Source organism: Podarcis liolepis, assembly GCF_965112155.1.
Source record: "Podarcis liolepis genome assembly, chromosome: 1".
Lineage (NCBI taxonomy): Eukaryota > Metazoa > Chordata > Lepidosauria > Squamata > Lacertidae > Podarcis > Podarcis liolepis.
The window spans coordinates 48,026,724-48,051,995 of record NC_139554.1 but is presented as its reverse complement, the minus strand read 5'-3'; the positions used below and the strand labels follow the sequence as shown (position 1 = coordinate 48,051,995).

The window sequence follows — 25,272 nt, the reverse complement described above, 5'->3', positions numbered from 1 at the left end:
TCACTAAAATGAATATTGTGTGTATACACAAGAATGATGAACCGGTCACATTTGATCTTAATAGGTTAGTCAAATTATATTTACTATTTTGAAAACATTTCGTATGATTTGCTGCAATGATTTCCCAGGGATACATCTGTAGTCCCACAAGGCTTTGTGTCTAGGTACTAGCAGGCTGATCTGACCAGGCATATCTTAATGGAACAGGAATACACATGAGAGCACAACCTGTCACCATAAGGGATATCCACAGTCAGGATAGTGTGTGTGTGTGTGTGTGTGTGTGTGTGTGTGTGTGTGTAACCACTGGAGGGGAAGAAACTGGCCTGGAACCACAGTCCACTGTTTTCCCAATTAAAATCAACACTCCCAGCTGCTGTTTACCCCACAGGTGGAAACATGTGGATACCTTAGTTTAATGCATCACATGGGCCCAGCATAGTGGCTTTTAATGTATTCTATGTCACAATAGAACTTGTAGGGCTTTTCCAGACCACCTGTTTATTGAGCATTCACCCTGATTTGTTTCCAGGGAGGTTACATGACATGGGGCTCGTCTACACATCTGCTTGTCCCACTGCATTCCCCTGGAAAAGCCCACTGTTTACTGCTGAATCGAAACAAATGTCAAACAGTTTTTCTGCAGATTGATGTTTGTTCCGATTCAGTGGTAAACAGCAGGTTTTCCCAGGGGAAAGCAGTTGAACGAATGAAAAACCACTCGGACCCATGCCTTGAAAGTATGGGACAAGTGGAAAACCTCTTGGACCCCTGCTTTCGAGGCAGGGGACAAGAGGATGTGTGGACAAATCTTTTGTGTCAAGGAAACGTTATCCCACACTTTCCAGTGCATTCCCTCTTCACTTTCCTTATTGCAAAAAAATTGATTTTTGTGGCAAGTGGGTTTATTTTGGAAGACCTCCCAACCAACTACAGTTGCACAACCTGAATTTCCCAGTATGCAACTGAACCCCACTGTTGATTTAAAATAGCAACGGTCTGGAAGTCCCCTCTTGTTTCCTTTTTGTTTTTCAGGGTTAGGTAAATATTGCTTCATTTATCCCTAGCCAATCAGGTTCCCTCTTTTTTCCATGCCACTGCCCATCATCTTTGTAAGATGGCCAATCGCCTTCAAAAGAGTATGTGCCCTAAAGAAAAACAAACATTGCCTCTTATGTTAGCTGTACTTCCGTTGCGTCACACCAGTATGAATTTACCAGCATGAGTCAAACTGGAACTCATTACTTTTTTACATGCACTGTTAGGTAAAGCTAGTAGACGTGAAAAGAAGTATTGAAGGAGGAGGGCTGTGGAGGAAAGATTATTGGCAGCTTAGTGTGCAAACATTTATAGGAGGGAGTGTGTACCTGTACATATTGTTAGCAGGAAGCCTGAGTAGGCAATACTATTACTTTGCAGGAATCCTTAGACAGCACGAGACAAGCATTATGAGCTGTAATCTCTTGACTTTATACCTATGAGTAATACAAGAGGAACGAGATAAGATTACATAACTTCATAACAAGTTGTGCTCTTGAGCCAGCTGCTTATAAGGGGGTCAAACAGTTTCTCAGAAGCTGTAAGGCCCTAGCTCAGGCATAGGCAAACTCGGCTCTCCAGATGTTTTGGGACTACAACTCCCATCATCCCTAACTAACAGGACCAGTGGCCAGGGGTGATGGGAACTGTAGTCTCAAAAACATCTGGAGGGCCGAGTTTGCCTATGCCTGCCCTAGCTCATATACTTTTATTTAATTATTTTCTATATTGCTTCTCAGGAATGAAATTCTCCCCAAGATGGTTGACATAAAGCACAGCAATACAATAAATATATAACATTTTAAATCAGTCCCTCATTACTCAACCTAGCAATCCAACAGCATAGTACTGTACGGTCACCAAAAAACAGGCCACACAAAAAAACAGATCCCCTTCTCCAGACCAGGCCATACAACCATATTCCATAATGTAGGTTGGGGTAACAGAGCTACTTAGCACAGGGAGCCTAAATTGTGAACTCATAAAGCAGCTTTAGGCAAGCCACAGTTCCTTCAATCTCAGCACCCACCCCTTCATAAAATGTGAACAATTACACTGGATTCTCATACAGGGTTGTTGTGGTGATTATAAAGATGTTTGTCCCAATCTAACAGGAAGTAAAAGGTTTACAAATAAGCAGTGCATGAAGATTTCCTGGACATGAAAGTACTTGGGCAATGCATATGCAGCCCCTGTCGCATTGTCATCAGTAGCATCATTCATTCTAGGAAAGAGGGAAGTGAATCTGATTGACTGCTTGTACCTCAAACAGATAGCTGATCTCCTTAGCCTGGGGGAAATGACATGCAGCACCTGTTTGTGTCTCCTCTGTCACCTCCTGTTGGATCAAGACAAATGTACATGAAGCACTTTGGGTTCAGTTGTTTTGTGAAACACTGTAATGGTTGCTGAATACTTTGATTTCCTGGGCAAGGGGTAATATAGCAGTATTGTGAAACTCACTGTGGTGGTGGCAGTCTCAAGATAACTGGAAAATACGGTGGTGTCATTTTGATATGCTGTCCTGTACATAAACAGAACGTAAATGTCACGTTAAGGTTTCCACTGGAAATATAAATGCAAGTAATGTGTAATGTGTCTATAGAGTAGGATGTTGAACTAACTTTTCAACTTGTTTTTACCAATAACCACTTCTTTGGCTGCTGAAGAGGAAGTAGGTTTTTGTAGCATCAAAGAAGTCTGTTTTGCAGTGCTTACACTTTCCACCATCCTCTCTTTTGCAAATAGCACAGAAGAGCCTCTCATTTTCTGTATCAAAATGCTTCCTAAGCCAGTTTTCTTTGGATATTAACTCAATATTTTAACAATTCACACTAATTTCACACCAATTCGATCCCTCAGACCCCACTTCTACTGTGTCTTTCCTATAGGTATCTCCATTAATTCTCACACTGTTTCTTCAGTTAGCAAATCACTGATGGAAAGTACCTATGAGAACGTTTCTAGTTTCATTTTAGCTTCATCCTGCAAAAGCCAAACCCACAGTAATTACCAGTTAGGCTGCTTCTCCTCCTGTAACCAGTGAACTGAACGGATTGCAATACAGTCTTACATCTAACTGCACATGTTGCATCTATCAGTATTTCCCAATGGCATGTGTGTTCCCAAGAGAATGCTCTTTTTATTTCAAAAGGGAGACGCTTAGATATTTCCTGTCATCTTGAGAGTCTTGTATCTGGGACCAACTAGAAACTAATAAATCCCAAGACTTATTTCACATGTTCCACTTAAAACACACTTTAGTCTCTCTCGCTTTTGGTATGTATGCATAAAAGACAGAAATGCTGTTTTAATAACATTTGCATTGATGGATGCTGATGTAGAAAAGTGGATTTATAATTGCATTTTTTTTGTATCACCTGTGGGCGGATGCATTCTGTCTGAAGGACAGTTCTCCACCACTTGTTTCTTTTCCATAGATTTACACACAGTTGGTAGTGGATTCCCCCCTCCTCATTTTACCTCTCTTACCAGACATTTGGGAGAAAGCCCTGTCAATAACTTGCAAGCCAGTTTGCTTCACCCCTCCTCAGTTTGAGGAGAAAGTCTGATGGTGGCAAAAACCCAGCCATCAATTCATCCTTTTTTGCTGTTGCTATTGCTGCTCTGAGGAAACTGTGTGCATCTCTTGTTTTCAAAGGGACATGTATATGCACAGCATAATTTTTAAAAAGAAATGGCATCAGTCTAACCAAAAGGCTTAAATTGTATGGCATGGGGATGGAGCAGTCAAATGATGAGGCACTGGGCAGGATGTGGCACAGAGGCCCACCTGAAAGTGGCCCAAGGCTGGGCCAGAATAATGCCTGTGGAACTGCATCAGAGTATAGTTGCAGGGTTGTTTGGACCAGCAACCAAAGTAGGCAGGTAGGTGAACGTCTTCTCCTGCAAAAGCTTGAAAGGATGGCGGGGTATTTAAAAACAGGAAAAGCAAAACTCGTGAGTTGTGGTAATCACACTAGCTGAAGGGGGGGGCTCCTTTAAAATAGAGGTCTTCCCTCTAATCTCCTTGTGCCTGTGTGTTCTGGCTTTGTGGGGGCAGCTGTTGTTGCACACAGATGATGTGCCCTTGTAATAAAGGTGTGAAGAATGGAAAGGGGGTGGTGGAAGGCAAGGCAAGAGAGTGTCTGTAGAATTCCGCAAGCTGAATTCTGCAACTTGGCATAGTCAGGTGTTCAGAACATGGGGGCAGGTCCAGTTTGAGGTCTTTAGGTACTCTGGGCTACAGTTGCAACTCTGGTTATGAACTTATTTCATTCTGGAAGTCCCTTCTTAACCTGAGGTACCACTTTAGCTAAAGGAGCCTCCCACTGCCGCCGTGCTGCTGGCGCACAATTTCTGTTCTCATCATGAGGTAAAGTTCTTAACCCGAGGTACTACTTCCAGTTTAGCAGAGTCTGTAACCCGAAGTGCTTGTAACCCGAGGTACCACTGTACTTCAAATCCAAGCCTCTGCTTCATTCCATGTCTTATTGTATAATGAGCAACAACAATAGCACATTGAATGATCAAGAGTTGGCCAGGGTACTCTTTCCTTCCTCTTTTTTTAAAAAATTCTCCTACTGAGCAATCCTATACTAACTGTTCATGTCACCCCAATCTCTGAGCGGTGTAAGATTCCAGGGGTACCCAAGGTTTGTGTTTCCTTTTGGAAATGAGACACAGTGGAGACTCTGGTGTCTTTATGATATATGGTTTATTTACACATATATACAACCTAAGCCTGTGATGGAGGAGTTCACAGCATTAACATCCCCCAAAGGTCTTGTTTCTCCCATAGATGCAGCTTTGGATTCAAGCAAACATCAAACATTGCTCTGTCTCCCTGTCTTCCAGTTTTCTGCTGTTCCTCTAGCTCACATCATTCCAACTCTCTGCCTTCAACTCTGACTTTTTCTGTTGAGGGAGGGGTGTCCCACTCATTTGCCATCTCACATCAAGTCCCTTAATCCCCCGTCGCCTAACCAGGAAGCTATCTTGGCTATTCCAGGAATTTGAAGGCTTGATTAGTTTTTAACACTTGCTGGATCCAGGGATTAGAGGGGTTTGGCATACAACGTAACACCCCAAGCTCATGATATTACTTTTTGCTGGGTCGAGGGATACACTGCTGCTGTGCTGATGGAATGACCACAAAATCATGTATGACCTAGGCCTGAGAAGAGAGGTGGGAAGGACATGCATACAGACCAATCCCTCCCTCCTGGCTCACATGCCCAAGACATGCAACTGGTCCTATACATTTCTGGTTGCCTTTGTCATATGCACCTTTCACAGTTGTCTTCCTGGCTGTCAAAATTAGGCTGTAATTTGGGGAGCAAAGGCTTATCTTTTTCTTTACCTGTGGATTTCTATGAAGTGTTATATACTAAATAAAATGTTGCGCTTTCCCAACTCCGAAGTGCTTATGCATTTTTACACCCACTCCATTGAGCATAAGACGGGCAATTCTGAGGAATCCCGCTCTGTGCCTCCTGCAGTTCATAAAATGATAGAATTGTAGAGTTGGAAGGGACCGCAAGGCTCATGTAGTCCAACCCCCTGCAAAGCTGGAATCTCAACATGCAGTCTCCCATCCAATTTGAAATCATACCGGACACTGCCGAGCTTTGCAAATGTGTTAGTAGCTGTATAGCTGCGCCACTAGTTCTGATATCTTCATCTCATAGCCGCCCCCTCTCCGGTTCTCTCCTCAAAACACACCCTTTCCCTCTCTGCTAATAATCCTTACACCCTGCTCTGCCAGTGTTGTTGTCCCCATGTGTTATCTTGTGTTTGTCTTGCTCTTACTTAAACCATAAAAACTTCAGGGCAGGGAGCTTGTCTTATCTGTTTGTCAAGCCCTACACAAGTTCACAGGGCTGCGTAAGTGCTTTTGATAATCCACAATAACAATAAAATAGGTCATCTTAGAAAAAGAAACAGATTGAAGGTGCGGCACAAGCTCAATTCCTCCAGCGCCACCTTCTGCTTTTTGCTTTTCAACAAGTGCACTTCAGAGTGTTGAGATCATCTCAGTATGGCGAGTGAGGAGGAATGATTAGGGGACACAGAGCTGTTGTCAATGAACTTACTCCCCTACTTTTGTAGGTCCCACTATGATTCTGCCGCAGACAGGTTGAGGGGATACATTCATACTTCCTGAAACAATAAACAAACTAAAAATGCATGTACCTTTTGCATTTTGTGCTTCTCCAGATGTCATAATGCAGTTCTCCAGCAACAACAAAAAAAGTCTTCAGAAAGCATATATTCAGGGCAAGTGTGCATAAAAATGCAAATATTACTGGAAATAAAGAATAAAATGAATTATATTGTGCAAAATTGTTTGCAAAAATATGTTTATTAAGAGAAGTATATACTAAAATGCTGATGAACTTTTTTGATTACCCTTTTTAAAATAGCAAACTGATGCAGAAATACAGCAAACTGAACCTAAGTTTTGAAAAATGAGAAACTCAGAGGGATGCTGAAAATGACAACTCCATCCATTCTTCACACTGCTGCATGACCACCTGCTTGGGTGTGTTGCCAACATGGCTATAAGCTATTTGTAGGCTACTCTACAGCTTATGTGTGGAAGGGCTCTCACTCAGGTCCCCAAACTCAGTGGAAAACTCCAAGCAACACAACAATGTCAGGACAGGGTGGCCTAAGGTCTTACATTAGCATCACTTCTGTTTACGTCATAGGGATCATATCGTATAAAAATGAGCATGTTTTGTTTGGCCTTGAACAGCCCTTGTGTGTTGTGGTAGATGCTTGGAAAGAGCCAGGTCCCAAATTTCCCCTTGCCATCCTGTCAGAACTGGTTCTTTTCAGCCTTTCCAGTGGAAGGAAATCTCTAAATGGGTTGTGGCAAGCAACATGGGGGGGGGGGGGAATGAACTAATTCCTATGCCCCACAAATAACCCAGAGATGCATTTGAGATAAAAGCACACATTCTACTCATGTAAAAACACCAGGCAGGCCCCACAAATAACCCAGAGATGCATTTTAAACAAAAGGACACATTCTACTCATGTAAAAACATGCTGATTTCCGGACTGTCCGTGGGCCGGACTGAGAAGGCGATTGGGCTGTATCCGGCCCCTAGGCCTTAGGTTGATGACCCCTGGTATAAAGGGAGGGTTTAGATTGGTGCTTTGTGACAGAAGAACCAGAGCTGGGTTTGAGTTCTGAGGGTGACTAGAAATATTGGAAACAACATTAAAAATGCTTTGCCCAAACCCAGAAAGTTTATCATACTCAGGCCCAAAATTCACTGCAAAGCTCCAAGCAAGCTAACAATGTCTGGTAAAATCAAGCTGTGCAGTTGTGTTAGAAAAGTCAGTAAGATAGTGGTAGTAATTTTGAGCTCTTCCACTCATTTATCACTTTATGACTCATTACTCCATGAAATACAACTGAGCAAAAATTACCGTATTTTTTGCTCTATAAGACTCACTTTTTCCTTCCTAAAAAGTAAGGGGAAATGTGTGTGCGTCTTATGGAGCGAATGCAGGCTGCGCAGCTACCCCAGAAGCCAGAACAGCAAGAGGGATTGCTGCTTTCACTGCACAGCGATCCCTCTTGCTGTTCTGGCTTCTGAGATTCAGAATATTTTTTCCCTTGTTTTCCTCCTCCAAAAACTAGGTGCGTCTTGTGGTCTGGTGCGTCTTATAGAGCGAAAAATACGGTATAAAAAGGATGAAGTCGTCGTGAGGATGAAATAGGATTATTACAAATATGCTGACCTGAGATCCTTGGAGAAGAGGCAGGATATAAATTTGAGCCTATATTCATAAACCTATAATGCAGCGGTGGCTTTATGGTGTCATAGGACATTCCATCCTGACAAAATTGTATCCTGCTTGTGCCGAAATTTTCCACACTAGATCTCCTTGCCAGCAAGAGGCGTTCTTTAAAACATCAGCAAGAACGCTGCAGCAATTTCCAAGAAGGCAAGTGAAAGAACTTGTCAGTTTTGCCAATGTTTAAATATTTTCAAACTATATATATTTTACTAGGTCTAGAACTGCCTCCAGGATTTGGAGCAGGATTTTGACATTTGGCAGTGAGGAAGCTGTGAGATCAGAGAGGAGCCTTATGAAACCCTGTCCAAATTAAACCAAATTTACTCTGTTTAGAAAGAGAACTACTTGCAGATGCATAGAACTTGGGTTTGTACTACTCCTTCATAATTTATTTATTGTATGCATGCCCTCTTCTCAAGATGAAACCTTGGTACAGTATTTTAAGAGAGAGAGATTAAGGAAATGCTTATGGCTTAATAGAGTCTGTGCAGTCATTTTCTTCCCTGCATGAATGAATGAATGGATGGAGAGTGGCTTAATGGTATCTTTCAATGTGCTATGAGGACAATTCACCTATCATGATCTCTGATGTTTCACTATGTGTTGCTCACATGCACTGAAACCTGTTTTTGCAGCTTTAAGGATCCTTGAGACTCCCTTCTAAATTTTCGTTAATAACAAAAGCCGTAATTCTCAGGATGCTCCATTCTGTACCCACATTTGTGCAATGCCATTACTGAATAGACACACGGCATGGCCAATGCCCACAAACAAGTTGCTTCATGCCCATTCAATTTACTCGGGGTGAAAATGTCTGCAAACACTGGAAAAAAGCCAAGATCTCCATCTCCATTTTAATATTTGGCTGCGGGTGGGTTGCCCCGATACATAGCCCATGTTTATTCTGTTTGTGTAGCCCATGGCACAAGTGGGTGACTACGCCAGACACAAGCCACATTAAAATGATGGAGACATATGATGTAAGAGATGTGTTATCTGCACCTCTTACTTTAAAGTAGCTGCAACTTTCAAGAGAACACATACAATTAGTCCTGGGACATTGAGAAAGACTCCTAAGTGACTCATGGGAGCTCTGCAAAGCTACTAATGTGTGGGAAAAAAGCTACCTGTACCAGTGCATAATAACAAGGGAGTATGTAATAATAATTATTGTTATTATTGTAATAAGGGTTGGGTGGCTATATGAGAAAAAGGTGTCTGACAATAACCTTGGCTTGGTTTGTTTTCATCGGAGAGTAAAATAGTAGTTATGTACGCAAGGCATTAATACCCACGGCCCAGAACAAAACATTGGCAGTGTACCAGAAATGCACCGTTTTGTGCAGGCGTATGTAGGTTAGGCTAAACAACTCATGGAAGCTGGCAAACGCCCTGGCATTATGCTCTGCTGATAGCCTGCAGCAGAGTGTAGAATCCAGCACCAGGCCCCCAGAGCAGCCACCAGGCCTTTGCCTCAGGATCCTTTCCTCCCTCCAAAGCTGGAAAGCAGCCCTGAACCCTACAGCATGGCAGTGAGATGCCAGGTCGAAAGCCTTTAGGTGGCACAATAGCATCCCACAATGGGCTTTTCAGGGTAGAAAAGGGAAGGGGCTTGAGAAGGCGGCAAGGATGCCTATGGCCCTGTCTGACACATAGGAAAGGTCACTGGAGAAGCTGCATGTGACAGACAGAACTCTGTACACTTGATTGGTGGGTGCATATCAACAGTTCCTTGCAGTGCACTGACAGCAAAAGCCTAGGTTGTCACTTCCCTGCCTGATGACTACTTAACTCCCAAAAACTGAGCCGAGAGAGGTGACGATAGAGCTCACACCTGCCCTGGCAATTCTTGGTTTGCTTTACATTTTAAGACACATAGTTTGAGATGTATAACCTCAAGTGTGGTGAATGTTAGATACAGGGCATCATGGTATCTCGGTGGGTTAAAATAGGATTTTGTTCTAGTGCAAGAACTGGCTTTCAGGTTTTACTCGGCCAAACAACCCTATGATTATTATCTGTTGTCATGGTAGATCAGCAAAGAATTGAAAAAGTGTGTAACACACTCCGTAAGAAGATGAACTCCATGATGGCAAACACAAATTGTATGTTACAGGGAATGTGTGTTATAGGTTTTTTAAAAAAACACACAACTGCTTTTGAATGCTTGTATGTTGTCAGGACCTCTACATTTGAATGTACATTTGTGATTATTCAGCAAGAATGCTGTAGGCACAGAATTGAGATAAAGAAATGGAAGTAGTTAAGAGTTGTAATACAACGTGCTCTATCTAAAGTGATACAATCTGCTGATGTGCTTAAAATGAACGTTCTCATTTACACCGACAAAGGCCTGTTGTTGTGCAAAGGAGACTGCAAAAGTTGAGAACATTTTGTATTTTCAGTTTTGCAGTGTGAAATAGATTAACTGGGCTCTACCTCACAAGGTAAGGCATACAGAAGAAGATGAAAGGAATTGGTGAAAGCCAGAGAAGAAAAACATTGAAAGAGGAAACGCAAGGCCTGTGATTCACCAATGAGCCAAGCTACTGTGACCTGCCCTTTCCCCCTTCTTTGTTTTTACAGTCCCAGGCAGGCAGCAACAGCATGATGTTTCTCAAGAGGGTGGGCTGCATTTGGTTTGCTGCATTGCAATGCATTGCAATGCTGCAGCTTTTACAGAAGCTGCGTCTAGTGGGATTTATTCTTTTTACCCAGCTCATAAAAGCAAACTAGCCCTCTCGTAGTCTGGCTAGAGAACAGGTGAGTCTATTGAAGGTGAATCACCTTTTTCTAAGGCATAATTTTCATGGATCACTTAAGAGAAGCTGGAAGACAGCCTGTCATAGGGTGGCAGCTTGTAAACTGGAGATCTGCCTGTCGCTTTAAAGATTTCGATGCAGCAGAAGAGGATGCAGCTGCGATACCACCCCTCCCTGCTGTGAGGCAAAACCAGAGTCCTCCTTGCTCCAGTTGCAGGTAGGAGGATGCGCAGTGGCACTGTGGGAGGGGAAGCCGCAGCTGCATCCTCTTTTTGTGACTGCTGAGTTGTTAAAGAGGCAGGTGGGATTTCTGGGTTGCAACCTTGTAAGCCACAGGCAGGAAGACCCAAGCTGTGTGACCGGCCAGCTTGACTTCCTCATCGCCAGAAGGTTACAGATTCACCTTCATGTTCAGCCCAGTCCATTGGCTTGGCTGACCCCTTGAGAAAGCAGGGGAGTGCCTAAGCGGTGCATCAAGAGAGCTCAGCATTTTCTAAACCGGCTAATTAAAATTATCAGGTGTACTTCAATCCACAGAGAAGTGTTAGTCAGGGAGGGCATATTTTCTTTGCTGGGAAACAGTTGCTAGGTGAGACCACTGATAAGGCATCTTGCAGACCTATGTTAAGAAAGCTGAATCAAGTCAATTAAATGGGGGCTGAACTTCTGGCGGTATAATTGATAACCAGGACAAAATGAGCTCATGATAAGTGAGAGCAGAGAAGATGGTGTGTTCTGCTGCTTTCCTTCCCCTTCTTTGTTGTTCATTATTAGATGTTAAGAGTCTTTTGAAGCAGACTAATAAGATTTACAAGAATGACTCACAGATCACACAAGATAGACCAGGTTGGACCTGTTTTGTCTCTTTCTTTATGGCACGTTGAAAACCCAGTGACAAGAGTTCTCTCTCAAAGCTTAAGAAGACGCTGAATGACTTCAGATTCACAGAGTTCATTTCAAATAGTTCACCTGTACAATGGGCAATTGTTTGCAGTGGCGTTTTTGGCTTAGACTTCCTCCTGCAGCCACTGTTTGGGTATGTATTTCCTGCACACATTTGCACAGAAATAAGCTCAAGTCCCCTGTGAATAGTAGTACTTTTCAAGTTAAGTTTCCATGTGAGACAGAGACTTTCTCTTCTTGAAACTCAACCATGTGTTTATTGAGAAAGTAACCAAGCTTTCACAGGGATCTGAAGCCATCGAGCTTTTGATTCAGTGGTGCAATTTTCTCACCAAGGCCTGAGCAAAACGATGATGAAGAGCTCATTAATTTCTTAACATTTCTTAGAATTGATCTACTCCTCATTCCTTTAGATGTTTCAAAATGTAGGATGAAGAGGGTGGGAAGCACTGGTACCCATAGCTGATATACACTGTTGTGTGAGTGGACGTCTCCTTCCTCTCCTCTGTAGCTCTGCCACCCCACCCCCAAATCTGCTCTAGAGGATCCCCTAACCCGTGACCAGATTTTGTAAGTGGGGCGGGGCTGGATAACCCCCAGAACAGCATGTGGGATTGGGGCGCAATTCCAATGGTTGTCCCAATGGAATGATCACCTTAACATATTGTTGAATTCCACCCTATATGTTGATACAGTGGTACCTCGGGTTAAGAACTTAATTTGTTCTGGAGGTCTGTTCTTAACCTGAAACTGTTCTTAACCTGAAGCACCACTTTAGCTAATGGAGCTTCCTGCTGCCGCTGCACCGCCAGAGCACGATTTTGGTTCTCATCCTGAAGCAAAGTTCTTAACCCGAAGTAATATTTCTGGGTTAGTGGAGTCTGTAACCTGACGGGTCTGTAACCTGAAGCGTATGTAACCCGAAGTACCACTGTATTATTCTTGGGTGGTATTCAGCCAAATTTTACTCAGAGTAACATTAATAGACTTAAATGGAAATACTCTGAGTAAAACTGAGCTGAATCCTGTTCCTTGGATGGAATTCAATGTCATGCTAATACAATCAGTGTAAGCATTTCTTATACTTGGGGAGTGTGTGGCGCTGTGGTCTAAACCACTGAGCTTCTTGGGCTTGCTGATTGGAAGGTCAGCGGTTCGAATCCACACGGCAGGGTGAGCTCCCGTTGCTCAGTCCCTGCTCCTGCCAACCTTGCAGTTCGAAAGCATGTCAGTGCAAGTAGATAAATAGGTACCGCTGCGGCGGGAAGGTAAATGGCGTTTCCGTGCACTCTGGCACTCGTCATGGTGTTCCGTTGCGCCAGAAGCAGTTTAGTCATGCTGGCCACATGACTCGGAAAGCTGTCTGTGAACAAACGCCATCTCCCTCGGCCTGAAGCAAGATGATTGCTGCACCCCATAGTCGTCTTTGACTGGACTTAACCGTCTGGGGGTCCTTTACCTTTACTGAACAATTCCCACTCTTCTCCCCACCCCCAGCTGCTCTTCTGGGGGTTCTCCTGACCTTCCTGAGAAGATTTGGGGGGGGTGCTGGGGGGAAGGGAAAGTTCGTTTGTGCTGCCTCCACTAGTGCAACAACTTAGTTGAATCTAGCCCATGATCAGTGTAAGGCAGTGGTGTCCAAACTTTTTTCAAAGAGGGCCAGATTTGATGAAGTGAACGTGTGTGAGGGCCGGTCAAAGTTGTTGGGCTTTTTTTTAGGATTTTACCCCAAAGTTGTTGAGGGGTAGATAAACAGGCGAGAGCGCCTGCGGGCATGAAAGCAACCCGCACGGCGAGCCCCTGCAAGAGCCCGTAGGCAGGTGGGAGAGCGAGCTGCACAGTGGCCACGATAGAGAGCCACATGCAGGACGCCTGCGCAAGCCGAACAGCAGCCAGAAAACAGAACAGGGCGCAGGTGGGCAGTTTCAAGGGTCGATGCTGGAGAGCTACAGCTCTCTGCTGATGCGTGGACTCCTGGGCAGAACAAGCCGAACAGCAGGCACTCAGAATTGCTGGGGGGGGGTCAGATTAAATCAACCAGGGGGCCGGATTTGGCCCCTGGGCCGGACTTTGGACATGCCTGGTGTAAGGGTACCAACTTTTCTGCTATGTCTTTAATGTCTACACAAAAAAGCAAGAATTTGATGGCGAAAGCTTCACTAGATGGATCTTGTCGTGTGAAGGGAACAGATGCCCTGCCAAAGAAGAAGTTATCCTAAATCTGGGCTGGCTCAAGACCTGGCATCCTACCATTCCTTGAACCATGTGTGTTCCTGCTCCAGTTCTCCAGTTCCTATTCCTGCAGCCGCAGCTGCTCAAATGCCAGCCCAGGAATTAAGAGACTGTTTCTCCTTTCATCCCTGGCAGAAGGGCTGCACTGGAAGTTCACTGGGAGCAGCATCCGGAGGTTTGTCGTTTGCTACTGACACTGTGGAAGGCCAGTGGTGTGCTGATCCCCCTCTAAGAAGTCTTAAACTGCCAAATTGGTTCCCTCCTAAAGTGAATGTTGATCTGCATTATCAGTGGAAGCACTACTTGTTAAGTTGTGGGTGAACATATCAGACGACACAGCGATTCTTCAAACAGCTCTTGTTTATTCACAGGCCAGGACAGAACTGAACTGAAGGGCTCAGACAGCCTGCTTATATAGAGCTCTAGTACCACGTTACTGTAACAACTTTCTAAAACTATCCAATCACTGAACGTCACTTTCAATCCTTCATTTGCATAACTATCTACAGTATCCCCCTGCTGGCCCAGGGTGAGAACTTCAGTACATAACACTACTTATGTGCCTTTACTCCACTGTCAGTTTTGTTAGAGAATTTAGACATGGAAACCACTGGGCTCCTTTCAGAAAGTGGGCCCTTATATTAAATGTCAGATTTAATATAAATGTCAATTTTCAGAATTTCTTTAAAATCTGCAACTGAGTGATTTTTTGATAAGATATTTAATAACAATAATAATTTCGCACCCCTGTTTTTAGACCATTGGCATATAGCCAAGTGTGCTTCTGTGTCATAAAACTCTATACATTCTTGGAGCTCTTATTTACTACCAGCTGGATCTATAGCAACATGTGTTTTGTGTATTACAGTGTCTCCTGTGTGTCAATGTGACATGATTTATGCAAAAAGAACGACAGACCAGGTGAGAAAGCGTATTACCTTTCTGTTTAAAAACTCTGTGACTCTGGATAAGAAGAGCAACCGGGAAGAAGGGAGAAGGAAAGTCAGTTATTGATGTTGCAAAACTAATAACGCTTGGGTTATGTCAGTGGGAGGTTAATTTTAGAGGGACTTTCACCGGTTATAAACAGCATAACCAGTCAGGATGTGGCTACAACTCTACTCCTCCCATCATAAGCCTGTGTTTTATTTCAAAAGTCTTCACTTCTGTATTTGGTTTCTCTTTTAGGAAGTGAAACCTGAGCTTATGGTGCCATGTTTAAATTCTTTGGTCAGAGTTCATTAAATAACTTTTTGTGTTTTTCTGCAGGGAGAATGCCTTGGATTATATGGTAATATAATATATTCTTGCTTTCTAACACTGTAAAAAGTTTGTCCCAGAATCCCCCTCGGCTCCAGTACTCAGTATAACATGAACATGCCTGGTTCATAGAACATAATATGCTTAACTTGGGGCTAGTAACTACAATCAGTTCAGTATGTGGGGATTTGGCAAAGTGGGTTTATTTTTCAAATGCTTATTATGCTTTCTCAATATGATGGTATAGTCATGACCAGACATCTGCATATGATGTCTAAGCATGTGCCTCATTCAAATCAGTCCCTGATGGATGTCTTTCCAAGGGGTGACAGTGTAGGGAAACCAATTCAATTCATCTGCCTAATCTGTACTTTCCAAAACAATGCACAAACAGTAACACAGCTATTTAAATTCACTTATCCGAATTTTGCAAAGCAGTTCTCTAGCCACGTAACGTGTCCAAAAATGCATGTACTGGAATGAAGTGTGTATAAAGATGCATAGTGAAAATTGCTTTGCCAAATTTGTATAGTAGGCAGAATTGCTCAAATATGTGTATAGTAGGATAAATTCATGCTAAAACACTGAATTTTCATTAGGACTTATTTCGTAATAATTTTCAAGCTGATGTGGAACTGAACTTAAGAATGGAAAAATGAAAAACTAAGAAAAACCAAATTGACAGATTTGCCTATTCCTATGTGTGGAAGATTCTACCTCGGTTGCTATTGGATGCCAATGAGATGAGAATGGAAAAGAGACAATTCTGCCCTGAAGTTTCCATAGTCTCCTGACTATATATTGCTATATATATTTGAACTTATGGTGAGCTCTCAGCTAACCAAATAGCACCCATACAAACTGGACCTTGCTGGAGGCAAATGTTTTGTAAAGATGTAAGTAAGCAGGTGAGGTTACCCAACGAAGACTTCTGAATAACTTGCAAGCATAGATGAACAGAAGAGGGACCTACCCTGATATTCCCTTATTCAGATCTTGTTCTCAAGAAACTTAACACAGCAGCCATCTCATGTCTTGTTTAGGTCTAGTGTTTTGTTTTGTTTTTAATTTTTCACACACTAAGTCCTTTTTTTAATGATTCAAATAACTTTACTGAACACCTTCTTCACTTTCCACAGCTCTGTGTGCTTTCTCATTTTGACTCACAGTGAGTGAAACAGTTCCATTTTAAGAGGCCATTCTCTTTCATCGTTAGGTTCTCATGTATTTGCTGCTGTAAGCAGATTTCCAACATGTGGGGAAGTTTTACATACTCTGAAAACACCTCTGGAAATCCATAGTCGTTCTGTTTCAAATATGAGACCCATGTGTTTCTATAGTCGTAGGCAAATACTTTTAACATGCATGTGTTTGGTTGATATATGCAGGCTAAAATCAAAACTCTCCTTGTTATCAGTGAGATAATCTAGTCAGTGTTTGAGAGATGATGTTGTATAGTGGCTTTGAGTGTCAACTGGGAAGTCCCTAGTTCAAATCTAACTTCAAGTCATAAAGACATTAGGCAGCTTTGGTCAAACCACTGTTCTAAGCAGAGATGAGGAGAAATTGGCATCCATGAGACCTTTATACCCAGTGCAAATAGCAGGCTTAGGAGGATATTTTTGTTGGTATTTTGGTGCAAAAAGAACTTCCATCCATCCCCAGCCTATTGTGTTCCCAGTTCAGCTTGCCTCCTGGTTGCTATGCCTGCCTGTTTAAAAAAACCCCTGACCTTAAATGTTAAAAAATAATAATCTTTGACAGTCATGATTATTACTGACACTTTTATTTTGATTTGGAATGCTATGTTAATTTTCTTTTATGCATATATTTTACTGTTTTGTAAGCCACCTGGAGAACATATGGAACATATTACAACAGGGACAAGCCACCGTGGTGCCCTCCAGCATAGCTGTCAACTTTTCCCTTTTCTTGTGAGGAATCCTATTCTCAATAAGGGAATTTCCCTTTAAAAAAGGGAAACATTGACAGCTATGCCCTCCAGATGTTGTTGGACTACAACTCCTATCCTTCCTGACTACTGGCCCGGATGGCTTGGGCTGATGGGATGTGGAGTCCAGCAACAACTAGAAGCTACCACGTTGGCTAGCCAGACTTTCCCTCTCAGCAGCCTCTTGTTTTGGAAGGATATATGGGACCTGGTGTTGTATTGGTAGCAAGGTAAAAAGATAAAGGACTCCTGGATGGTTAAGTCCAGTCAAAGGCGACTATGGGGTTGCAGCGCTCATCTCGCTTTCAGGCCGAGGGAGCCGGCGTTTGCCCGCAGACAGCTTTCAGAGTCATGTGGCCACCGGAATACCGTGACAGAAGCCAGAGCGCACGGAAGCGCTGTTTACCTTCCCACCTATTTATCTACTTGCACTGGTGTGATTTCGAACTGCTAGGTTGGCAGAAGCTGGGAACAGAGCAACGGGAGCTCACCCCATTGCGGGGATTCGAACCACTGACCTTCTGATTGGCAAGCCCAAGAGGCTCAATGGGAAAGGCGAGGAGAGAGAGTGGTCTAAAGCAGTGTGCAATGCCTCTAGCTTATCTTCCCCCAATCCCTGCAATGATTCCTGGAATAAGAAAGGGGAAAGCCAACAAGCTGAACAACCACAACAACAACAAACTAGAGTTCTTTCTAAACAGAGAGGAGAAAAGGGGGAAGAAAGTTGTTCCTCTTACCTAAGATGGGTATCTTAAAAGAGGAGACAAGCGTATAATTCTTGAGTGATATGCAAATGAGTGATTTGCAGCACAGTTCTATACATTTCTGCGCAAAACTAAGTCACATCTAGTTAAATAGAGCTTAACCCAAACCTGAACCCAATTCCACCCTTATTTTCTCATATCTGGCTCTGGCTTCACAGCCCTAGGCCAGGATGACCTGTAAGCTTCAGTCTCAGTCACTTTCTTGTATCTGGAGTTGCAGCATACATGGCTGTCCACGGCACTTTTTCCAGGGTGCGTGTGCAAAGTTAAAGAATGGGGGGAAGCAGGCTAGTTTATCAGTGTAGTGGTTTAGAGCATCAGCTTAGGAGGCATTTGTGGACTAAAAAAAAAAGATAGTGAATACCTCTTGTATTTGACGTTACAAATACATGCAAACTGGACATGCAAACTGTGGCTATTTCCACTCTCATTTCCTTTTCTGACAGAATTCATCCAAATTTTTAATCTCCACTGACCAAACACTTCAGACTCAAGGGCCAAAAAGGGCTATATTCCAGGCACCCCACAGGGTTATGTTAGCTAAGCCACAAGAGTTGCTGAAAACACTCCAAAATCTGGAGATGACAAACTCAATATTGTTTGTATTTTGTCTTGTGAGGGACAAGTAAGAAATACAAGTTGAGTACAAGGATCTCCAGAGGAAGGGTCATCAAGCAAGGGGAAGAGGTAGGTTGTATCTCGGGCTCTCTTTGGCAGAGCTAAGGCTCTTTCAGGTACTGTGGGCTGTGAAGCAGATACTCTGGTCGGCAACTTTGAGCCAAAGAAACAAAAGAGTATTTGTTGTTGAACTGAAGTAATGCTTGGTCTCCTAGTTAAAGAGTTACTGGATTTTACATGCTCTTATCCTCTTGCAGTGCAAGGGGCAAAGGGTTTAATAGGTTACCTGGCTTGTGGCCGATTACAATTAAAGGGGCACATTCAAGAAACAGAAATGACATACTTTTTCCTTTAGATCTCCATCCAAAGTCCGTATCACCCTCTTAACTCTAGCAGGATGCTTCAGTGCTCTTTTAATTAAAACAGAAAACAAACCATAAATCCTTCACCCAGACTTGTATCAAAGTTACTACATTTAGCACTGCACGTACAAGCTACTCAGAATAACAAATGTCTGGGTTGTCATTCATGAAGGGCCTTGGCTGTAAAAAGCCATTATTCATGGAAGGCCTATCGCCATTTCTACTGAGACATAATAAACATGGCATGTGGGGGAGGAAATATGTGGAAATATACCATGATGTCCAACATTTTAAAACCTCATTTTCTATTTTTAAAAAAGAGGAGATGAATAGCCTATTAGAAAAATGGGGAGGTGGAGGGAATGAAGCAAAATGTGAGTGAGTGAGTGAGTGAGACATGCTCCACTAGTTCAAAATCTAGTTTTAAAAAAACAAAGAAACAGAGGGAGCCTCCTCTTAGATTCTGACCAACTAGATTTTTCCTCGGACCCTTAGAAAATAATATTGTAAGGCAATCCTAGACATGGGAATCATACACCTACTCATTTATATTTTTTTACTCCTGAATTCAAACTTCTGAATAGAAACATATTGTTGTGAGTTGGGGACAGGGTAGGCTGTATGCCTGAGTGCAACTTCTAATTCCTGGAACCAGCAAGGATTCAATTGCTGGACTAGCCAGGCCAGCCTGGTAATGGCCCCCCTAAGTATGGGTCCTTTAGGGTAACAGTGGCTCTGTGGCAGAGGGGGAATGGGTGGGCCTCCCTCCCTCAACTGTCTGTTAGAAATACATAAGGCCAGAGTTAAGAGTTGAGTTGTGTGAGCTAGAAGCTGGATGCAAAAACTGCAGGCTAGAAACAGAGAGACAGAGCCACACGGGCTTTAATGCTGTGAGCCCCTCCATCACAGACTCAGTTTGTATACATGTGTAAATAAACCACATACCATAAAGAAACCACAGTCTCTGCTGTGCCTCATTCTGAAGGAAACACGAAGCCTGGGTGGAATCTCATACTGCTCAGATTGGTGTGGTGTGCAACAATATCACTTCCTTCACTTTGATTGTGATAAGAAAATGCTCTTTTAAAAGATTCTCAGAGGCCCAGGGGGTGGGTGGCTTGCATAATTACCTGAAGCCCCCTTCTTGTTACACCCTGGCCCAATGTCTCAACAGGAGTGTACTTTCAATGTTGGAATGTTCCACCCTTGAGGGTGAGGGGCCCTGGGTACCATTCCTGCCCCTGCCCCCCCCAACTCACGGAACGGGAACCACACAGTAAATATATGTTTGTGTGCGATGTGTGCTACTCTCGTTCAGCAAAAAGATATAAACTCAGTTCTCAGATTTGTTGTTGGCATCTGTCTGTCTCGGGAGACAATGGAAGAGTGTGCCTTCAGGGGTAAAACCAAACCATTGGGAGAGTTGCAGCATCTGCTGTAGAGACCAAATCAGGGAGAGACATGTTTTATTGCAGGTGGGGCAGATGAAGGCGTCCGATTTTGCTGCTACGGGTGCACCATGGCATTTTTGAGATACAGTGCTGATTATTTTAAATGTTACGATTATTTTATGAAGCCTCACTGCTGATCATTTTAGCAGATATCTCTAGTTAATGTACTCATCCTCTCTTCCTAAGCAGCAAGTTGGATGCCATTTGAACAAAATGCATATTCCTTCCTTGCTGCCCTCACTCCCTCTGGTCTTCTCCTGTATCAGATTTTAGATTGTAACCCTCCTTGCGGCACAACCGTAGAGCCTGCCCTGATTACTTAGGAAAGAACCACGCACATTTTTGGCACTACATGAATAATATTAATTGTGATCGTAATCTAACTTTATACTCTGCCCAGGTGATAAAACCAACATTTTCTACAAGCATCTCCTTTGGATCCTTGCTGTAGTTTCTTTTGTGTGTGTCTGTGTGGAGAGGATATTATGACAGGAGAGGAAGGATTACATTGTTTGATGAGAACCATTAACAGCCTTTTATTGTATTTTATGGTTCTGGTTTGTAAGGAAGGGTGAGGTATGAAGATTTTAATTCTCGCCACCACCCCCTTTTTTAAAAAAGAAAGAAATCCTGCACCTGAGGGCATTTCCAACTCCCAAACGTTTGAAAGTTCTTTCCCCTAAGGAGCCTAGCCCTGCCTGCACAAATCTTTGAAGATGTTGCACTGTGCTCAGCAGCTGTTTCCATATTTTCAGTTAATAACAGTCAGTTAGCAAGCTGTTGCTCTGGAAGCTGCCATTCGTGTTCCCCTATTCTCCCTCTGCCCTGCACTCCTGCAAATTCCTTCAATCCACCCACTCTCCATTGCATTGTCAAGCTCAGGAGGGGGAAGAAGCGACTCTCACAACCATTGCGGCAGTTTATAATTATGTCCCGGAAACAAGAGAGACAAAAATGGTTTGATTTTCTCCTTTCAGCTGATACCCTCCTACATCGGTCTTGACTTACCTTTCACATCTGCTTGGATCACAGCGGCCATGAATATTATTGACTTTTACTGTGACAAGATGCAAGTGGGGAGATCTGAATAAGATCCTTAATGAAGGGGCCTGCTTGTTGGGTTGCTGTGCAGCCTGGTGCAAAGGAGTTTAATTCCATACCAGGCTACTTGCTTGCTTGCCTAAAGATAGTGCATCACTGCCACCACCAGGGGTCCTGTTAACATACAGGCCTCTGAGCCTGCAAGACAGTGACTTTCCCCAAACCACTCACATACCCTCCAACATTCCTCAGATGGAAATAGGGACTTTTGTCATGCACACATGATCCTCCTCGACCCTCCGTTTTTTGTAAAACAACAAAAACGAGCATTTTCACCACCACTACTCCAATGGAACGCACACCTTCCACTGTCTTGAAAAAAACCATTAATCCATATTCTATTCTATTCTATTCTATTCTATTGTAGATTTACAAAAAGAAAATCACAGCCTAATAAATACATTTTAGAAAGGGGCAAGATTAGACACAAATAATTAAAAAAAATTATCAAGACTCCTTGCACTCTCCTCTGCTCCCCCTTTCTTCACACCCAGGACAGCCCTTGCCCATGTCTGCATTTTGGAGCCAAGTGGGGCTGGGTCTCAGTGGTGGCTGCCTTTTCTTCTCCTCCTCACCCACTCTCCAGCACCTGCTATGAGCTGCCTGATGGAGGAGGCCAGCAGTGGTGGCCATGGAGAAGAAATGGGATGCCCCCTCACAGCCGTTGAGGACAAGCACCCACTCATCCTCCCCAAGCTCAGCACTGGTGGTGGTGAAATAGGACATTCCAGGATCAAATCAGAAGCTGGGATGGTTTTCATAATTCTGGGACTGTCCCTGGAAAACAGGGACACTTGGAGGGTATGCACTCATGATTTCATATTTGAGTAACAACGTGAACTTTGATTTCTGAGTTCAATGCTAAATTCTTTAGCCACTAATCCATGCTGGCAGTAATACTTCTTTCTAACCAATCTCTAAAGGGTGCTTTTTTCTTTTCTCGTGCATTTCAGTCCGTTTGTTGGAAACTTATTGGTTGCAGTTCCAGGATCTGCTGGTTCAGCTCTTCCAACACGTCATTCCATCAGGACACCTAGTGACCTGTTTAATCTCCAGCTCTTCCCTTCTGACTTCTTGTAAATGATTTATCAGCTGGCGTGGATCCCTGTTTGCTTAAGGAGGCGTGTAGTGACCTCTAGCATGGCCTGTGTACAAAGATGCAAACAGCATCTTTGATTGTGAACTTTTATACAACAAGCAGAAGGCCACCTCATGGTAAGGGCTAGAAGTGAAAGCGGACCTCTATGTGGAGCCTCAAGTGGTATTCGCACTATAAACAGGGAGTTGTTGTACAACACTAGTCTTTGGAATGACTAGTTCATCATTGACAACATCTCAAATGCACCAAGAAAGAAATAACCAGGAATGGCAGGAGCGGGGGGGGGGGGGTGCAATGGAGAGGACAATCTTTGAACAAAATTGACCTGGACATGTATCACATATTTAAATGCAGTCTACACCAGGTCAGATTTTAGAAACGTTGATCAGAAAAGATCATTGGGGGGGGGGGGGCGAACAAAAGGAGAATAAAAATAATTTTATCAGTGACTGAAAAATAGAGAGATGGTTTGACTGGGGAAATTAGGATATTTATCATCACCATGTGGCAGAGAGATGGCCAGAACTCTGCAGCGACTCAAATTCTTTAATGTATTAAAAAGCAATTACAGTAAGTTAAAAAGCAATATAGTTATACAAATTAAAACACTAAAATGGACAATAAATTAAAACTACTATAATTGAAACTATAGTAGTTTCAGAACAGAACAGCTGTGTTAAGTTAAATAATAATCTGGTGCCCAAATGAATTCACAGAAAATGCCTCCTGGATTTGCTTGGGGAGGGAATTCCAAAGCTGTGGAACCCACCAAAAAGCCTCCTGGAGAAAGGCATATTATTATCTCAAGGGCAGGCACTTAAATGGGAATACCTTATAACATGCTAATGATGTCCCTTATGACTGTTTGGCCCCATAACACTATAAGGGCAAAAAGGAGCTCTGGTGTATGTATGTATGTATAATAAATACCGGTAAATAAATGATTAAAAATATATTAAAACATCAGTCATTAAAAGCTTCCCTAAACAGGGCTGCCTATAGATGTCTTCTAAATGTCATACTGTATAGTTGTTTATTTCCTTCACATCTGAAGGGAGGACGTTCCACGGGGCAGGTGCCACTACCGAGAAGGCCCTCTGCCTGGTTCCCTGTAACTTCACTTCTCACAATGAGGGAACTGCCAGAAGGCCCTCGGAGCTGGACCTCAGTGTCCGGGCAGAACAATGGGGGTGCAGACGCTCCTTCAGGTATACATAGCCAAGATGGAAGGCAGATTTGGAAGTAGTCATCATAAAAGAGGTCGCTGAGGGTCTGAGAAGGATAGAGAGGGAGAAGAGAATGTGAGGAGAGTAGTTATTAGCTAGAGTGAGGTAATTTATATGCAGTGATTCTGAATGGGTGGAACCAGGCAGATGTGTCAAATTCCCCAAGGTAGACTACTTAACCCAATTATCTTCATTTTATAAATGTCTATATACACATTCTAATTGTGTGCTATCATTTAGAAATCTTGACTGCTATTCTGATTTTGCTGTGGCACTGTAATGAAAACACAAGCATTTCTTAGGCAAGGCCCCTTAAGATTTGATCAGCAATGGGGCAGAACGCTGATGCAGAAAGTTTAAGCCAGGAGTAGCCAACATTATGTCCTCCAAATGTTGTTGGACTACAACTCCCATCAGCCTCCCTTCCAACTTGTGGATTATATGAACATCAGAAGGGCTTCATATTGGCTACCCCTGGTTTAAGCTATGGGCTTGGCTATTTTGTTATCTAACCCCAGCTGTACTCAGCTCATCCCAGGCTATCAAAAGGGAATCCTAAGAGCTGCTTAACACATTTTGAAATGATAATATCAAATAGGCTTACCTTGTCTAATCAGTTTCACATGATTACTCTTTCTTTCCTTGATTTCAACATCACAGAAAGAGAGTGAGAGGCTTGCAAACTTAGAAGCTTATGTGGTGTGGCATATACAGGTTGGATGAGGGCACATCCGAAAGAAATATTTGTCACATTAAATTGATGAGGTCAAGCAGTCTCCTCCAATCTCCAAGGACCCTCAGTTCTATAACCATGTTTCCTGGGACGAATGGGGTGTTGAAGTCCAAAATCTGTACCGTTTAATCTATACTGTTTTATTTTTGTTTAGAACTCTTTTACTTGTGTTTATTGTATATTGTTGTAATCTACCCTGGGACTTTTGGTGAGAGACAAGTAATAAATTTATAAATACACACAAACACACACACTCATTTAGAGAGTGCCAGGTTAGTGTAAGATTATTGTTGTTGTTGTTGATTTATATTGATTTATTGGTTTGTTTGTGGCTTGTATAGAATATTTTTTTTTTAATGTTTGATGTTTTGTTGTGTTTTTATATATGTTGTAAGCCGCCTAGAGTGGCTGGGGAAACCCAGCTAGATAAATTTTAAAAATATTATTACGGTATTATTATGAGGAATAACAATATTGTGGTAAGTTTATTGCCTCAGAAAGCAATGTCTGGATGGCCTTGACTAAGAGTAACCAGTTCCCCCAGTTGAACTCTGTTCTGCAGAGAACTTTCTGGCCTCAGGGGTACTTCCATACCTAATGTAGCAGTGCTTTAATGTAGCTGCAAAGCCAAGGATGGGATTACTAGATCAACAGATTATATACATTCCACATCTTCATAACTTCTGGTTGACCAGCATGGCCATAAACATAGGAAGGAACCCAGTCTGAAAAGCAGGGCACCTTGAATTCCTTATAAGAAGGGCAGGACTTAAATGTGGTTAAAGTGTTATGTTGATAATAGAAAAGTTTAGAGAATCCCACTGCTCCTGCCATCAGAGATCATTATGAAACTCTAACATTGAGATGGCTTGCCGTAGAACAGGGTTTACCTTGCCTGGGCCGGTTCACTCCAGCGGAGATCCCTCAGAGGGCCAGATTGCTCTCATGTGCGC

At 42.9% G+C, this 25,272-nt stretch overlaps 1 protein-coding gene and 2 long non-coding RNA genes across 7 annotated transcripts in view; 2 read left to right on the top strand and 1 right to left on the bottom strand.

Moving 5' to 3' along the window:
- The window catches only part of LOC310686241, a 15,017-nt gene extending 4,615 nt beyond the window's left edge, over positions 1-10,402 (top strand). The window contains exons 2-3 of the long non-coding RNA XR_014515784.1: positions 6,465-6,583; positions 10,263-10,402. This is a non-coding gene — a long non-coding RNA (uncharacterized lncRNA). The remainder of the gene's footprint in view (positions 1-6,464; positions 6,584-10,262) is intronic.
- On the bottom strand, positions 1,738-21,297 carry LOC310686219 (uncharacterized protein). 5 transcript variants are annotated; one of them, XM_083459410.1, is made up of 5 exons: positions 21,169-21,282; positions 6,235-6,346; positions 2,503-2,563; positions 2,303-2,377; positions 1,738-2,146 (listed from the first exon to the last, which is right to left on the bottom strand). In XM_083459410.1, the coding sequence occupies exons 1-5, from the start codon at positions 21,197-21,199 to the stop codon at positions 2,090-2,092; spliced, it is 336 nt and encodes a 111-aa protein (XP_083315536.1). In that variant the 5' UTR covers positions 21,200-21,282; the 3' UTR covers positions 1,738-2,089. The 5 variants fall into 5 exon arrangements, 1 of the variants encoding a protein (XP_083315536.1); XR_014515771.1 differs by lacking the exon at positions 6,235-6,346 and having other exon boundaries at positions 1,738-2,377; positions 21,169-21,297; XR_014515772.1 differs by adding an exon at positions 18,691-18,757 and having other exon boundaries at positions 1,738-6,346; positions 21,169-21,273.
- Positions 10,423-25,272, top strand: LOC310686240. Its single transcript, XR_014515783.1, has 3 exons — positions 10,423-11,655; positions 14,623-14,675; positions 22,215-25,272. It is a non-coding gene; the product is annotated as an uncharacterized lncRNA (long non-coding RNA).

What these genes read in the sequence shown, in the direction of transcription:
- LOC310686219 (XM_083459410.1), bottom strand. Translation starts at nt 21,199, where the DNA reads ATGGCCGCTGTGATCCAAGCAGATGTGAAAG. An exon ending in AGAAGCACAAAATGCAAAAG is followed by an intron (nt 2,564 to 6,234) that starts GTACATGCATTT and finishes GTTTATGTACAG; the next exon opens with GACAGCATATCAAAATGACA. An exon ending in AGATCAGCTATCTGTTTGAG is followed by an intron (nt 2,147 to 2,302) that starts GTACAAGCAGTC and finishes ACTTCCTGTTAG; the next exon opens with ATTGGGACAAACATCTTTAT.